The sequence below is a fragment of the Leuresthes tenuis genome, unplaced genomic scaffold (assembly GCF_036924035.1).
Source record: "Leuresthes tenuis unplaced genomic scaffold, fLeuTen1.0.hap1 SCAF_13, whole genome shotgun sequence".
NCBI lineage: Eukaryota > Metazoa > Chordata > Actinopteri > Atheriniformes > Atherinopsidae > Leuresthes > Leuresthes tenuis.
Genome location: NW_027325367.1, coordinates 6,121,266 through 6,139,480, shown reverse-complemented (window position 1 = coordinate 6,139,480; position 18,215 = coordinate 6,121,266). Strand labels below are relative to the sequence as shown.

Below are 18,215 nucleotides of genomic sequence, written 5' to 3'. Positions count from 1 at the left end.
GTAATCGCATACATAAATACAGATGGGACATATATTTCACAGTGATTCTAAGAAAATTTAAAGGTTACGAAATTGGAATCTCTGCTAATGAAGCTAACCATGACGCTAAAATGCCAAAGAAAGCAAATCTGTGACTCATTTGTAGATGGCTGCAAAGTCGAGAGCCAGATAGAGCAATATTAGAGTGTGGCATGTGTGTAATGTATGCTGATACATCATGTGTCAAAACCCTGCAGGACAAGTACCACAACGATGCCTCAAGACTTCCAGACTGTCGGGACATCTGCTACTGCTGACAGTCATATGTCCTGCCATGTGTGTGTTTGCATTTGTATACTGAAAGTATGGGCATGTCTGTGTGTCTCACACAGAGAGAAGAGGATGGGTGGATCTTTGGCAGGAGGTCACAGCACAGAACATGGGAACAGCCGTGCTCCTTAAACATTCATGTCTGGTATCCTCAGTGTCAGTTTATTTATTTTTATCAAACATCAAAGGAGTTTACAACCCTGTCACAGAAAATATATACTCAGTGTACAAACGCAGACAAGATTGGTAAGATCTTGATCAGTTTCAGTTGTAAGGGATGCATCTATAGTCTTTATAAGAACTGAATTTACATTTTAAGAAAGCTAAGAGCGTGTTTCAGTATAGAAATGTCAAGTACTGACACACAAATTCACATATTTCCTCCTACACACATTTAGCAAAATTGTCCCTAATTAGTTAAAAAGAAGAACATAAGATTTTATCTCCGATGTTTCAGGTCAACTTGATAATAGAGTAATTCAGCCAATACAGAAATACAAATCAGAAAATTCTCATTTATGATTGCACGTATGGTCCAATGACACTAGAGGGAGCTATTTACACACGGTTGGGCAAAACCTCAGGCAGTAGAGGATGTTATCAATCAATTTGAAAGTTGTCAAATTCATATTGCCTGTGTACTTATGCTGCTCAACCAAAAACACTTGATATGTGTAGAAGAAGTATAGAAGAAAGAGGAAACCACTACAAAACAATGTATTAAAAACAAACAAAAATTGGAAAAAATGTTGTTCTCCAGCTGATATATTTTGTTTTACAGTCCTGCTTTATTCGTAAAGATCACAGCAGTGCTTTAAACAGAGCTAGACTAGAACAATCTTTACAAGGACACATGGTTTGTTCCATAACACTCGGCACACAGTATTCGCCCATATCTCTTTATGTTATCATTTGACATGCAACAGGACAGGAGGACTATTCAATATCACTTATTTAATGTATAATGATTTAATAACAAGGTGATGTTCCGTTTAACAGCTTTCATCTACAAGTCAACATAAACGTCTGACATTTTTCCCATAGTGTAATATCCTGCAGGATGAATACTTAGGATCAAATGTGTCTAAGAAAGGCTTGTATTCTAGTAAAAACTGATATGATTAATAGTTTAATTTTATAGGCTTTGAAATCTTCTTGTCAGAAACATAATTTATCAACATGTGATAATTTATAAAACTGTTAATAGTCTTCCTTCACATTCAATATAACCTGTGCATGCAAATTCCACATGTGATCAGAATGTATAACATGAGCATAACTATGCATTTGTCATTATTCTGGTCTTATTTTTTTTCTTGTGTTTGTGTCAAAGGTGCTTTGTTTGTGCATATTGGTCCAGTTTCTACAGAATACCAAACAGCTTGTACTGTAACACTACAAGTCTACATTCTTCTGCTGATTAGAATAACAGGACAATAAATGATCAACTTTACTGCTGCAAAACTGTTGCACTGTCCTTTAATTGGTAGGTTGCCTATTGCCGATTTCCCAACTTTTCCACTTCTTGCGTCAAAGCATCCTTGGACAAGATCTCTAACGATGTTCCTAAAATTGAACTTGTTAATAATAAAAGCATCTGAAATTGATGTAATGCAATGTGATATTCAATCCCTGCTCCATGTCCTGTGTTGACCTGCTCAGCCAGAATATTAAAACACAGATTCAGCTTTTGTTATACTGCAAAATTTAGTTTTGTAGTCTATTTGGGAAGCACCAGTTGTTACTTAAGACACACAAATACAAGTGTCTAGTCTATATGGACATATATGGAGTGTAAGCAAATGAAGATATGAGAGCAAAATTAAAGAAAAAGCCTGAAAAGAGAAGTGAAAGGTGGTCACCGAAGAGTTTTCTGCACATCAGAATGATGCAAATCACAGTCTTCACAGTCAACAAGACCTTATTTATACAAGGGGATGTACTTAGAGCTTTAAAGGTGCTCTGGAAGCTTGAACTAACATGATTTGGTGTATTGACATCACATATCTGTTTGTGTGCAGAAAATAAAGTACCCATATTTTATTTTTTAAAGCTCTAAAAGAGTAAAATGATTCTAGAATGAAAATTATGGTCAGTTTCAAATGCTGCAAATCTTTAAGAAAACCTTCAGGTGCTCCAGAGGCAGTGCTAAAAGGCCGTTAATATAACTTGTCTCACTGCATTGCACCAGATCATCAGCAGCGAGTGTGTCTACATGCAGATTAGAATCTTGAGTTTTGCATCTTACCCGTTTTGGATCGTATTCTTTAAATAGAACATGAAAAACCTTGTTACTACTTTAATCTCATCAGTGTAACCAGGTTTCTGATTGTGTGTTTGTGCAGCTCTATCTTGTCTCACCAACTCGGCTACTATGTCTAAAACGCAGAGGAAGATGTTTATACGTGTCAGAGATGATCAGGATATGCCAAGAATGAAACCATATCCAGAGTACAGCATGTAAACTCATTGCTACAAAGCAGACTTTATTACAGATATGAAGTTTTATATGTATGTGTCAAGAATTTCTCATGTTTTAATGGGAAAAAAATGTGAGAATTACATTCTGCCTATGTGTATCTGCCCATGTGAATCCAGAAAGGTATTAAATGTCTAAATACTATTATAGGGGTAATAGTTTTAGAATAATTTCAATCGTTTTCATTTTCTTCACTTAGTTACCCAAAAATATCTGGCATTATAAGATAAAGGCCCATTATAAGAGAATAAAATGTTGTAAGATTTTGTGTTTTCTAGGTCAGGATTTATTCAATTTAAACAGGTTTTGGTAGCTAGATGTGTTTCCTTTTTTTCATCGGTAACTAGTTTGCAGAGATACATGATAAATAAAAAATGCATCCTCTGCACTTATTTGTTGCTCACCCTGCTGATACAAGAGGCAGCATGCTGCAGTCAACCCGCCCTGTAGCTCTTCTTCAGAGCAGAGGAGTCCTTCCAGGGGTTCCCCATTCACAAAGCCTGCCTGCCTGAAATTACAGAGGGCGGAGGGAGACAGGGGAGGGAGGAGAGAGAAAGAGAGTTGAGACATCCCTTCCTCACTTGGCTGCATTCGGTTTACAGACACCGGAGAAGCGACCATGCTGTGGAAACTAGTTGAGAATGTCAAGTATGAAGATATTTATGAGGTAAAGTTACCGCCCAGCTGTTTGTGACTTGGGGAAATAGATTTAATAGACTTATTAGGCATGGTTTGGGAGATAAATTGCGAGACATTGTTAAATGAGGTGTGTTCCATGAGGCTGTAGGCCTGCGTGGTATTTTAATGCTGTAACTGTGAATATTAATTGGTGGACAATGTGGCACAAGGGTTTTGTTTTAGGGGGGAAATGCGCTCAATATTTTCTAAATGCTCACGTTGTTTTATGTTTGAGGCTATGTTACAGCTTCAAACAGTTTTAAATTCATAGGATTAGGTAGACAACACATTTATCGTTTTATAGAGAAAATAATACGTTTTTTTTCACATTTTTTTTAGAAATGTAGTAGCAATATTTTTGTATGATACAAAGTTTTTTTGTTAGAAATGTATAAAGACCTCACTTCTAAAATATTTGAGCAAATGAAAGGTTTAGGGACATTTTAAAGTCGCCTTATAATATGTAGCGCTTCTCCAGATTATGAGTCTTAACAGAAGCGTCGAAAAACAAAACAAAAAAAACGGCTTCATTTTAGCTTTTAAAATTCCAGCAATAGGAAAGAACTTGAAGGAATGTTCAGTAGAAAAAGCAGGTTGATGATGTGTGTGAAGTATGATAATGATTTGGCTTTGCTCCCAGAACAATAATTTTAAAAAACGGCCAGGGAGAAGTAGAACGAATGAAAAATTACGCAGCACGCAAGGGCGAAATGCTGCCCCGGCTGGCTTTGAATGGGCTCGAGCACAAAGCACACGAAGAAAGGGCAGCTCGCGGGGCAGCTCGCGAGGCCCCTCGGCTGGCTCATCCCGCTGGGATGCCCTTGTCTCGTGCCGCACATGGCTTTTCTCCCACGGCGCGAGGGAGGGGATGCTGTAATGTTGTTAAACAAGTCATCCAAGAGGGCACAGAGGGCCTGTATAGCCAACAATATAAAGTTTAATCGCCTCTTCAGACTCGTGACATCCTTCACACGAGCCCTTTATGCGCCCTGTAGGGTCTGAATCTGTTTTACAACACAGACAAAAAGGCAGCTGCAACATAACTTTGAATATTTAGGCGTGTGTGTTTAGTTTAGGACGAATTCTTGGTGTAGACTGAATTAAGAAAAATAAACTGCATTATGTTAAATCTTGAATTGGCTTAGAGGCTAAGGACACACGATGGATAAAACGCCTCTGACCCAGGTGGCAGCATATTAGTGTGACAGTCGACTCTGTAAGCTTGACAGTAGCCTGTTTATGTTGTCAACTGTTTTAACGTCGAAATCTGTTTGCACAGATGATTTGCGCACGAACTGTCTCCGTAGACAAGTGAGTGCGCATTTCTGCGCCAGATGTGCCATTCAAGGCCTCCATAGCGCCTTTTCGGTTACGGGGGAACTCCTCGTGGATGTGGACCTTGTTCGCTTTCTCCTACTAGAGAGAGTCCTCTTTCTGTCTCCTGCTGTTCGCGCGTCGTTTCGACTCTCCACGGAATTTAAACGTCACTCACGGTTGCGCGAACGGCTTCACGCTCCATGTGTCGCCAGTCCCCTGCCTCGCGCACATTAATATTCCTGTAAGTCTCAGTCATGAATAACAATTACACCGTACACCGGGGGTAGAGGCGGGAGCTCGGTGCTCACACTCAGAGCGGAGGCAGCTCCGGGCGGAGAAAGGTTCTGTATGGACTTGTAGACTAGGCTTGCCTGCAGATATAAAAGCGCTGCTTTGACCTGGACTGAGTTTGTCTGTCTCGGCCCAACACCTTCTGTTCTAGCCTGCTATCCTTCCTTGAGCCCGCTCGTGATACCAGCAGATTTACAGATGTTAGTTCATTCCTACTCCACTGCGGTGAGTTTCCCTTCCCTGAGTGTGGATTTCAGAATTCATTTGCTGAAACGGGGTTTTCAGGTATATTGCGGGGAGGTTTTAGTTGTGAAACAGTTTGAATCAGGCTGAAATGTTTTTCCATCAGACTTTATGTATTTTTGTCCAGGTGTTTCAGTGCTCCTTTGGCTACATCACCAGAAGCAATAGAATAAATTCCTGAAGATCCTGGGCCTCTTGGTGATTTCATTTGGTTAAATTGTTGTTCCATTTTTGCAGTAGTTGATCAATTCTGTTCTTTTCTGTTCACGTTTAAGGACCGGCATGACGGCGTCTCGAGCCACAGCTCTCGCCTGTCCCAACTGGGCTCGGTGTCGCATGCGGGACCCTATTCCAGCGCCCCACCACTGTCTCACGCGCCTTCCTCGGACTTCCAGCCGCCATACTTTCCTCCGCCGTACCAGCCGCTCGCTCACTACCAGAGTCAGGATCCGTACTCCCACGTAAGCGACCCATACTCCCTGAACTCCCTGCACCAGAGCCAGCAGGGCGCATGGGGTGCGCGCCAACGGCAGGATGCTAGCGGGGACCGGATGGACAGCTCCGCTCTTCTGGCTCAGCCTCGGGCCTCACTGCCTCAGCTATCCGGACTGGACCCGCGGCGGGACTACGGTGGTGTGCGGCGGCCTGATGTGCTGCTGCACTCCGCTCATCCGGGACTGGAGCCCGGTATGGGAGACGGACTGCTGCACGGGCTGCACGGGATGGAGGATGTTCAAGTAAGTGAAAGGTCACAGCTGAGAATTCCAGGTGTTAAGTTCATTGAATGTCTTTTTTCTAGCATAACTCTGATATATATAATCAAAAATATTTTTTCAATATATTTGAGAAAAGAGCAATGTTCAGCTGCCGAAATCGCATCGATATCATAGGAACGTTATAATAATGGTTATTGTGATTTCACCATACTTTTCACGATAGACTTGTAAATATATATTTTAACTAAAATTTACTAAAACAACAAATATATATATATATATAATTTGCTACGTACATGAATTGAACGAAAATAAATCTTCACTGGAAAAGACGGATTGGTAATGTCAGCTTCATCGTATCTGCGTGTTTCTCGTGCCTTTCGGAGGTAAGGTCAGTGAACTCAGAGCAGCTCCCTCAGGGCTGAACTCTCACAGCTGTAGCCTGAACTCAAATGGCCCACAGCTAAACGAACTGTCTTCGTCTTTCTGAATGAAAATGTGCTGATACATGGCACAGGATTAGCTTCACGCATTAGTGCATGAAGCTCAAACCACCTCGCGTGAATTTGGTGTAAACTCATCAACCTCACTCATCTAATGATTAATACATTAAATTGATTTAAAGGCATAAAGGTCTCCTGGCGGTGATGCGCGTACTAATAACTTAAAATTTAAGAAGAATGATTTAGTTTATTTTCTAACCAGTCGTGATCCACGTTATGAATGAATGTGTATGTGTATACATATAGGTTATCCATATCATTATGAAATTATTTCCATTATAACTTTTTATTTTGTGTTTATTTTATCTATTCTTTATTACCCCATTATCGTTTTTCTGCTAAGGTCTTAAACCTACAAAGCACGCCCAGCTGTATAGGATTTCATCTTCCTCTCGTTTCGCCCCAGGCCACAACCATCATGAATTGTTTGTCATTTAACCCCCACCGTAGATTCTCATTTCTGGCTTTCTGTGCACGTGTGAGGCGTTTATTAACCTCAGATAAATTCGTTTTCAGGCTTTTTCCCCTTTTGAATGTGAAACACAAATGAAAACACCATGTCTATTTAACAACTTACTTGTCTAAATGATGACTGACATTGATGAGTGAGGCTTTAAAACAGTGGGAATAATTTCATCTACAACATCACGTTGAATCAACTCACTGCGTTGTAAACTAAATATGTCTTGAAACAAACTGATCAAACACCTATTTTCTTCCTACGTTTTGAGACCTGACATTTATTCTGTACATTCTTTTTTTATTTGTGCTGCTGAATTCTCATTCATTTCTTTGTTTCTCACTCAAACACTAACGTTTCTTACAGTATGTGTGTTACATAAAAGTGTGTCTAATTTGGCATGAAGCAGACTGTGATGATTTGCATTTCTCTTGGTTCTAACAGACGATTGAAGACACCAACGGAACGAACATACTGGATCAATCAGTAATTAAGAAAGGTACACACTCTCTCAGTGTCACACACACACACTTTTTTGTTCACGGAGCAGTGTTGCCAGTAGCCCCACAGTTTACCAATATAATAAGATATTATTTTCGTATTAAAATCATCAGGTTTTTTTGGTTTGGAAAAGGAGAAGTTCTCTTGTCAAGAATCCACACCTTCGCCTTTGATCTATATATAATTTGGTTTATTATCTTAGGATTTGTTACTGGACAAATTATGTATGTAGAGGGGGTAAAGTGTGTCCCATTTGATCCGAATAGAGCCAGTTGCCGGTCCACGTAGACAGACCTCCCCAGTTTCGGGGTACAGGGTGAGGAGTCTGAAGCCCAGTTTTGGAGTACAGGATGAGGAGTCTGAAGCCCAGTTAACGACCCCAGTATATTGACTGGCAGGCAGTGTGTTCCTGACAGGCTGCCATGCTGCCGCTCTGATGATGTGTGGTGATTTAGTTACGGGATGTTGAGTGACTGAGCTCCCCGCGGGGCATTTAAGCCGCTGATGTAATAAATGGCACCGCTCACGGAGATCTCGTGAGCTCGTTTAGAGCTAATCTGCGGCATTATCCCCCGTGGAGCCATCAAAAACCCCTCTTGCCGGCCCCTACTCACGCATCCACGAGGATGGCTGGACGGATGGCTGCTTCTTTTTACGCCATTAACGCGAGCATTAACACTCGGGGATGGAGGAGCATCCAGTGCTGCTGGTGGGAGCTAAACCGGCCGTGGAGAGAAGACGGGGAGGTGGTTAATGCGATTTGAGAATGTGAGCCAATCAGCAATCGATAACACTATAATGAGAATGTCTCGCGACATTAAATAACAGCAAATGCCCGGCACGTGGGCGCTTCATTAGACCAGGGCCGCCCTCTGAGCTCCCATGGCCTCAGACACGGAGGAGAATAAGACGTTTAAAACTTCTAAGCAGGAAGAAGAAGCTGTCCCAAGTAATGCATGTTGAAATGTGTTATTTAAGATGTATACTCAACTTATGATTGCCCCAAACCTTCCTCTTTCAGTCCCCATGCCACCCAAGAACATGGGCTCCCTGATGCTCGGTAAGGACGGCCTGATGGGTGGAGTGACTGTGAATATAAACGAGGTGTTCTGCTCTGTGCCGGGCCGCCTGTCTCTCCTCAGCTCCACCTCCAAGTATAAAGTGACCGTAGGGGAGGTGCAGAGGAGACTGTCCCCACCTGAGTGCCTCAACGCCTCCTTGTTGGGGGGAGTTTTGAGAAGGTAGGATTGCAGTCTCAACGTTTGTTGACGCACACTCTGTTGGTCAGGAATAACCTTCAAAAAGGAAACCTTGTGGCTCATTTAATATGTGGGGATAGCTGTTAATTACACCAGCTGTATGAGAAGGAGTGTGCTTATGTGCAATTTGCTGCCTCGATTCAATTTATTATCAGCTAAATCTCTGGAGGCAAATTTGAGCGCAAGTTAATGGCTGACACGATATCACTTATGTCCAAACTTCACTTTCATTCCCCCAAATATACATAAATACACACAGTGTCCACTGATATTAAATCTTATATCCCAGTCTCTATCATATACTATGGTAAGCAACTTTAGTCTATAAATTATCCCAATTCAGTTTCCGTTTTTCCTACAGAGCAAAGTCTAAAAACGGTGGGAAATGTCTGCGAGAAAAACTGGAGAAGATTGGACTGAATCTACCTGCTGGGAGACGCAAAGCTGCCAATGTCACATTACTAACCTCTCTTGTAGAAGGTGACTAATGCTGTTATTCTAATTAAATAAATACCATTCTTCTTCCTCTTAGATATCTACAACTGTTGTATCAACAGCCATTGAGTGAAACTTAATGATATTCTTAAAGAACAGAGAAAGTAAAAGACTTTGTATTTCAGGACACTATTATTTAAAAGTTGAGCTTGAGATTAATTAGGCACGACCAGAATCAAGGTCTGCAAAGACCATGAATTTGTCGGCTTGGGAATGTCCCTGTATTTATGACATACCGCAGCCATGAAAGTGATCAATTATCATGTAAGTTGGAGGAATGTGCTGGAGTTGCTCCATTAACTTAATCAAATGAAAGGTTATGAAAATTGTGTCCATCATCTTGTCTGCCAAAACTTTGACAGCCTAATCTTGGCTAAAATTTCAGCCTTTGAAATCTAGTGTCCTGATTATCCTAAAATAATGCCCCAGGACAGAAAACTGTACTTTAAGTATGTCATCAGAGCATGTGGAGTGACAGTTGGAATAGATGTCTAAATTTCAGGTGTACGCTTTCTATAATTGGTGAGTGTTGTCCGCAATGAGACTGAAAAATAAAACACGAAAACACAATCGGCTCCTGAGTCAGATATTCGCATCTGCTTTAGCTTACCGTTTTGTGTATATCATATGTGCAAATTCTCCAGGTGAAGCGGTCCACTTGGCCCGGGATTTCGGTTACATCTGCGAGACGGAATTTCCCACCAAAGCCGTGAGTGAGTACCTCAACCGGCAGCACGCGGACCCCAACGAACTGCACACGCGGAAAAACATGCTGCTGGCCACAAAGTGAGTTTCATAAACCATTTCATTTGACCCTGCTCCCTTGTAACCTTTACGTGGCGTTTTGTCTTGTAGAAAATCCAGAGACTACACTGGAAGACTTGCATGGCCATAGGATTTTAAGACGTTCTTTATAGCTGAATCATAAAATAGATTATATTAGGTAATTTAGCTCAACATAGGGGAAATTAAAGACAGGGTCTCTAACTAACTTGGGAGTGCAAAAAAAAAAAAGAAAAGAAAAGAAAAAAGCGATGAGTTAAATTTCAAGAAAGAAAGACAAATCCCAACAAAGAGAAAAAAAACAGATGTTTCCAATTCAGACTGGTCTGATGCAACAGTTTTTTTGTAGTTCCATTGTGCCCTTTGGTTTTAATTTACATGACATTTACAAATACAGGGTGAATTACATATTGAGCATTCATCTTGTGCAAATGGGTTCATTTTGGATGAATTGAATTATTGTGAATTAAGCTCACTCTCATTTTTCTGAAGTCTCCCTGGCCCCTAACCCCCAGCGGGTGCAAACCTTTTCTTAAAGCTTTACTCTACATCATACACAGTCCACTATGCCACAGTGAACATGCTTGGCTTTGACATTTGGAGAGGAAAGTGGGATTTACTTAATAAAACCCATTAAACTCAGTATGGATCAAACCAGTAATGAAATGGCTCATGCAAAAATTGCCACTCAGAAAAATTATAGCAGTTAAATTCAATTCAAGCCTTTTAAGAAATTAATAGAATTCTATATACAAACCCTCGATCTTCTGACAATCTAGAGACAAAACCAGCAGTTTTCTTATTTTGATTGTAATAGGATTTTTTTAGGTGCCAAAATATGATGGGTGAATGCAAGGTGATCCCATCAAAATTTATCCAGCAGCAGAAATGATCCTCCTTACAAGTAGCTTTAGCTGCACTGATAATTCTTATTTTCTGTGGAATACCAAACAGAGCAAAGTTTTATAGTGTGACTGACCTTAGCGTCTGGTCTCAGAAAAATCCATTTTATTGGTACTTCCTCTAAAGTTGCTCATGTGGTTATTAAACTGTGAAATTGAATCTGACATGTTTTGATTACCTTCAACAACAGAATAAGAATGCAGAACAGCAGAAAGTAGGTGTATATAGATATATTATTTGGATGAATATTGAGTTGCTTTTTTTCTTTAAATGAATAATAAGCCACCAGGTCATGGACATTTGTTCTCCCAAATCTGAGTTCTCCAGATGTAAAGGCTGTAAATCAACCGATCCCTTCAGGAAGCTTGTATTTTTAGCTTGCATAAACAGTGCTGTCTGCTGGCCTGCGCTGAATAAACCATCTGCTCGTGTATGTGTGAAACAGTATGCATGGTGTGTTCGGTGGTGGATGTTTGATGCCCAGATTCAAACCTGTTCCAATAGTGTGCGTCTGTGCTGCCTCTTAGAAATTCATTATTTAGCAGTGGAGTGTTTCAAGTTGTCAGAAAACAACAGCAAGAGCCTTGAGTGTAGCCCGGGGTGGCGGCTTCTCCTCTCTACTCCCCTAACCCCAGCTGGGCTCGGCCTGCACAGCCTGTCACTCATTTGCTGGAGCTCTGCCCTTAGGCCGCTTTCACTGTGTGTGTGTGTATGTGTGTGTGCATGAGCTGTGCAAGTATGAATCTGTGAGAGGGAAAAAGAGGTCTCTTGAATATAAAATTTGGGCCTAAAACCAGAGGATGATTTGCTGAAGTGTAAAAAGAAAAATGGGGTGAAGAGGTGATTTTCTTTTACCACTGCTTTATACCATGAAATATGCAGTGAAAAACGAATATCTGTGAGATTACGTACAAGCTACTCAATTTGCTGTTAATGTGGAGCCCTCAATGCAGCTTTCTTACTCTAGCATATTTTTTTGTCCATTATTGAAATATGAGTCTTTTGTAAATATAAGAATATATATATATACGATATTATATATATCTATATATAGATATATATATGTATAGATAGATAGATAGATAGATAGATAGATAGATAGATAGATAGATAGATAGATAGATAGATAGATAGATAGATAGATAGATAGATAGATAGATAGATAGATAGATAGATAGATAGATAGATAGATAGATAGATAGATAGATAGATAGATAGATAGATAGATAGATATACAAATATAAATATAAAAGGAGTCTAATTGAAAAGCTTGAATTAAATTGCCTCTTACCTACAATGTAAACATAAGAACACATTTAAGGTCTTATGCCATGTATGAATTCTTCATAGACAGTGGCCTCAGTGTGCCAACAGAGTTGAAGTAGAGAACATATTTAAAAGGGAAAAAGAGAAACGTTATCAGGAAATGTCAGTGGAAAAAAGAGCTCAAGTTACACTGATACTTAAAGGGATTTTCTTTAAAGTATCTGGAAATTTTCCAAATATGATCAAGATTTCAGATCCCATTTTTATTTTCATTACATTTCTCATTGCACAAATTAATCAGCTTGCATCATGTTACTGAGGGGTAAGCATAGTGAGTACTTATGTGGTGAGTTCAAAGAGCCCCCTCCTACTGGGAAGGTGGGTGGAGTCATTTTACCTTCAGGAGCTGCTGAGCTACCTGCAAGAATTTCATCAGTGTGAGTTCGAAGACTGCTCCTAGTGATGTTTTTGGGGCTCTTCTACCTTCTAGAGTTCATTTTGTGTTCTTGCCTTGGACCCACTAAAAGGTTTTCAAAGTGGGAGGCTCATTGAATGTAAGTAAAGAAATATTATATTAGTTTTCAAAAGTACATAACATTGAATAGCCTAAATGCATGAAATCTGATTAAAGTGACAGTTCATTGATACATTATTTTAGGATGATTTTTACCACTTTTTATTAGGAGACAAAACAGCCACCAAGAGACTAAATGGCCACATAGACAGGGAAAATTACTACTGTGTAATTAACAACAAAGCGCTGAAGGTGACTATAATGAGTCAAAACAACCAAAAAGAGTTGCAAAGCAAGCAACAAAAGACTCCAAATAACCACTATGAAATGTGAAGCAGCTGCTAAGACAGTCTAATGGACAACAAAGAGTCTCAAAACAACCTCAGAGACTCAAAATGACCACATGGACAGAAAAGAGACAAAACAAATACCATAAAGGCACTCAAAATGACTACAAAGACAGACAAAAAACTATCTCCAATTGACTCAAAATGACCACTTAATGCCACTGGACAGGCTTATTTTAAAGTGTGTAGTGTATTGTGATAGGTCAAACAGCAATATTTGATGTTGGTTTATTTGGTGAGCATTTATGAGAAATTTTATAATCATGAAAGAGTATGTTAGCATTGAGCTAAATTTAAGAGGGCCTCTTATTCCCAGCGTTGTTTCAGAGGAGGCCCACGGTCCCCGACTTTGAAACCACCCTCACTAAACTATTGCAAATGCCAACATTTTTCTGTGTGAGCAGTTCTACTTTCAGAGAGGTGTGTCAATTAATCAAGTGGCATTTATGTGTTGATTTGTTTAGAGAAATTTACTTTGGTAGATAACGGAGAATTTCTTAGAATAATACTACATCGCTCTTTAATGCTGCCGTGTAGCAGTCCAGTCTCAAAAAGACAACAAAAAAAAGACATGTTTGTCAAAAACTTAATGAATGCACAGAAATTGTTCAAATGTGAGAGGATTTTATACAACATGTTGTATTATATAAGCAGGCATTCATGTGATGTAATCCAAACCTGTTATCTGTCACCATGTTTGTTCGTATTTAAGCCAAACCATGTGTTTTTTTAAGCCTAAAGTGAAAAGCTGTTAGATCAGATGGGACTTTAACTTTGTTTTGTTGTTTTATATCATCAACATCCACCTCCTCCTCCTTCCTTGGAATTTTTGGAGTCTGGAAAATATAGTAATTTTACCAGTTTTGATCAAACGTAACAATTTCATGCAATGCAGAATTTAAACATTACGATTCTCAAAGAAGACATAGGCACACAATGAGATTGTGGTCCAGAAAATCTAGTTACAATGTTCCATTTTTTAACTTTCAAAGATGCTCAATTTTGTGCTGTGGACCAATGAAGCTTTTTAAAATGTTTCCAATAAGACTGAACATCAACCTGATGAGTTATATTCACACAGGAAGTGAAACTTATAAAACTAAATTAATTGAGATGTAGATTAGAGTTTCTATGCTCGGAGATTGTAACAGTGTTTCCTGTTTTTAAAATGTTTTTCATCAAAAAGGTTGTTTTCAGTGTGGTTTCAAGAAGCACAACATTCATGTCTACATTCATTGCAATAAAATGCCCCCACTGTCACCTGAAGACACTCTTTATCCAGAGCAGTATCTCAGAGTGAGGATCACAGCCCTGTAGCCGATTTGCGAGCACTTCCACAGCTTTGCTCAGCAGGATTACATCATTTATGTACTAAAAAGTAAGGGTGATTGTGCTCTGATTTACTAGTTACAGTAAGTGAAGGACCCAATTTAGATAATATAGCATCATATTATTACATATTCCCACCCAAAAGAATGCATTTATGAAATTTAAATCAAATTAGGGGCTACTAATATTTCAGACCCTGAAGGAAATCTTGAGCCCTGGAGGTTGTTGCCAATTCTGCCTGATTGTAATTACAGAATCCTGCATTTTGTGTAAGCCTTGCTTTTAATAAAATTCTCGAGGAAGCTACGTTTAAATAATTTGTTATTAAAAGTAATGACACCAAACTGGCAGTTAATCAGGGCATCAACCTTTCAAAAGCCATTTTGGGGAAACCCTTCAATAAGGCAGAGTTCCCTCCTCATGTCTTGTTTTCCTCTCACTTGCAGACAGCTGTGCAAGGAGTTTACAGACCTGCTGGCCCAGGACAGGACTCCCCTGGGCAACTCAAGACCAACATCCATCCTGGACCCTGGCATCCAGAGCTGTCTCTCCCACTTTTCCTTCATCACGCATGGCTTCGGCTCGCCTGCCATCTGCGCCGCGCTCACCGCCCTGCAGAACTACCTCACCGAGGCTCTCAAAGGACTGGACAAGATGTTTCTCAACAACCCATCCAACAACCGACACGGAGACGCTAGCAGCAAGGCCGGCGACAAAGAGGAGAAGCAGCGGAAATGAAGCAGGCACAGGAGGGGAGTGATGAAGGAGAGTTGAGTTGAGAGGGAGACCAACTTACAGAGGCGTTACACCGTTTCTTCTAGCTTTACACCACTGCGACTGCCCTGCCACATACAAGGCTGAAGTAGAGGAGTAGGACAGGGAAGGCTTGGTAGAGAGAAAACCGCAGAAGAAGACACCCATGGGCTAGTGTCAGAGAGCACAGAGGAATTTTTCATCTGTGTTACGTTCTTTTCATCCCCCTGAGGACATGGTGGTTACTGTGCTACATCCATTTCGCTCTCCCGCCTGCATCTTGTGAGACTGAGATGCTGCGAGCAGCCAGCAAACAACATTGTGTCTGTGTGCCTGAACGAGCGAGTGTGTGTGTGCTTGTGTTTGTGTTTGTCTTCACACAGATAAAGCATTGCAGGTTTGGAGATTGGGTGATGAGCATTCTATTTGTGAAACAGGCTTGTCTGGTTATTTAACACAAGTAAGAGGAAGGAAGGTGTTAATTTATGTGTGTAAATATTTATTTATATTAATTTAAATGGATGGTTGTGTAAATAGGTGCGCCAGCTATTTTGGAGTAGGCCTATTTATCTGTGATTTGACCTATGTGAGCCAGTGGGGGGTGGGGGGAAAGGACTCATCCAGTGTTTTTCTGTTCTTATAGAGCTGTTGTCATGGTGCTGATGATGGGTAGACATGCTTCTAATTGTCCAGTGATTTCATTTCTATCATATTGATAATAAACCATGTGTTTTATTATGTGAGGTGTGCAGCCTGCGCCTTTTCTCCAGGGAAATTCTCAGCAGAGTGTAACTAAAGGTTGGGGGTCAACTCGCATTCAGTTAATTTCATTCAGTGTGACTTCTTTCATGTTAATTTAATGAAAACCTGTAGTTTGAATATGGAGGGTTCGAAAGGAAAGGCAAGTTTCCGAATGATCACAGAAAACATTTTCACTTCACTGTGATGGGTCAAATTAAAAGACATAGCATCTTTATTTATTCGGATTCATGGGAACGGTTTTTGCAAGTAAACCAAGATTTACTAAATGGGTCAAATAAAACCCTGAAGTAAAGCATGCAACTTCAAACAAACTAATAACTTTGATTCAGCAGTAAAATTCTGCTCTTTATGAAAATTACATCTTTTAAAAAGTAGCTCAGTTTGACTCGTTTTTTGCAGTAAAAGATGGAAGCCGAAAGGAAAACATATTTCCAAAGAAACTGAAATCTGACAGCTGTTACAAATGGCTTCTAAGATAAATTACCTCACTTCTAAAATTGAAGAGGCTGAGTTGGAGCATTCAAAATAATTAAATATTGAAGTGTTTAACTATACATAAAGTTATGTTTTCTGGTGTTTCTTGTAATGATTTTTTTATTTCTGTTTTTTTCTTTTTTAGCAAAGAAGGGGTTTTATTTCAATCATTATTATTTATTGTAGGTTTTGTCTGTCACCACTGTTTATGCCCAGAAATGAATATCTGTTATTGCTAAAAACGTGCTAGAGCTACTCTTATTCTGGTGATATTTTATGCTACATTGCAATGTTTAAAAATGTCCAGAAAGCAAAGCTTGGACATACACGTGCGCACATACATGCGTACCATGATGGGTACCGTCTAATTCCAGATAGATAATTGGCTGTAGAGGCTTCTTTCTCACACACACACGTGCGGGGGTGGGGTAAGGGACAGAATCGTGCCTCGCGGGCCTGTTTCTGCAGTGGGGATCCGCCAGTGTACTAATGACGAGTGAGCGCGAGACGCACAGCGAAACGCAGAGACAGAGCCGCAGTAAGAAAGCTAATGAGAACAGGGAGGAAAGAAAACAGGGAGCTAGACGGACAGAAAGAGACTTGAGAGCGGGAGAAAGTGTCCCGCGGGCTCAGTGTGACCCGTGGAGTGGAACGCGGCGTGACGCAGGTGCAGAGTTCAGCACCCGCGTGTCCGCAAGCGATTCCCGTTCAACAAAGGCAGGAAGATACTGAACATCAGTGGCCACAAGAACGGCAGGTTGGCTGGAAAAAAGAACATATAACCGAAAAACAACAAACATGGTGTTTAAACAAAAAAGAAAACAATGACGATTTAAATATTAACAAAGGTACCAAATCTAAAATAGACAACTTAAAGTTTATTTTAATGTTAGCTCATAATTCTATTAGATAAATCAAACTGGGATGGATCAAATATTTTATTGAAAATACATACAGTGCTATTGCAGTGATTTTCAGGTTTTAAGAAATGAGAAAATAAGTACTTATCATAGAAATAAATAGCCTAAAATATTGATGCCCTCAGGTCTGTTTACAGAAGGTTCTGAGCTGAAACAGCTAAAATGATAAATAAATATTTACAAAATGAAAATCAGTGATTTCATTGAACAAACCTGTGCAGCAGGTAGAGCACTGTTTGAGATCATGATATAAGGTTGAAAAGTGATTGACTAAAATGTGAACTAGAATTAATTTTTCTCAACAACAAAACAGCACAAAAAAACAAGAACATTTGAGTTTTGACTCATATGACAATGAAATAAAACTTCCAGACTCCCCAGTTACTATTTGACCACATGTATTTCTCCATAAAATGAGCCCACTAACCTCTGAGTATAACAACAAATTTGGTTATGAGTGTTGAGCCAAAGTTTCTGGCTTCATTGCAGATTTTATGTTCCGTCTATACAGGATTTCCCTGCATCCTAAACATCTCTGGAAGGAAATTAAGTTTTGTATAGTTTACTTCAGTAGACTGGTGAGCAAATAAAAACATTTAATTACTTTAATAACTGCAAAATACACATTCAAAGCAATACTGGGGGTGACCCTTTGAAATGACTACTTTGTTCCAGCCAGAACTCAAACACATAGCATTGCTGCTACATGTCTATGAGTGACACTGAGGATTTTCAGTACTTTCTAAATAAATTGTTTTGCATTTATAACATAATGCTGTAAGCTTCACTCCAAGAATAATATAAAATAAAATACAATATAATAACTAATAGCCTACGCAGAATTTCCAAGATGGTGGGAAATTCCACCAATAAGGTTGGATAATTGTGTTAACTTGAATTGATTTTTTTTTTT

The 18,215-nt window shown here is 39.7% G+C and overlaps 1 protein-coding gene across 1 annotated transcript; it reads left to right on the top strand.

Annotated features, from left to right (window-relative positions):
* The first annotated feature begins 3,322 nt into the window (after window positions 1–3,322).
* tfap2b (transcription factor AP-2 beta) lies at window positions 3,323–16,005 on the top strand. The gene is made up of 7 exons (XM_072362030.1): window positions 3,323–3,455; window positions 5,593–6,054; window positions 7,441–7,495; window positions 8,519–8,738; window positions 9,118–9,236; window positions 9,896–10,037; window positions 14,840–16,005. The coding sequence occupies exons 1-7, from the start codon at window positions 3,408–3,410 to the stop codon at window positions 15,129–15,131; spliced, it is 1,338 nt and encodes a 445-aa protein (XP_072218131.1). The 5' UTR covers window positions 3,323–3,407; the 3' UTR covers window positions 15,132–16,005.
* The last annotated feature ends 2,210 nt before the right edge of the window (window positions 16,006–18,215 follow it).

Bases quoted from the DNA above. Each gene is read 5' to 3' on its own strand.
- tfap2b (XM_072362030.1), top strand. From the start codon at position 3,408: ATGCTGTGGAAACTAGTTGAGAATGTCAAGTATGAAGATATTTATGAG. The intron at 3,456-5,592 runs GTAAAGTTACCG...TTCACGTTTAAG, and splicing joins AGTATGAAGATATTTATGAG to GACCGGCATGACGGCGTCTC. The intron at 6,055-7,440 runs GTAAGTGAAAGG...TGGTTCTAACAG, and splicing joins ACGGGATGGAGGATGTTCAA to ACGATTGAAGACACCAACGG.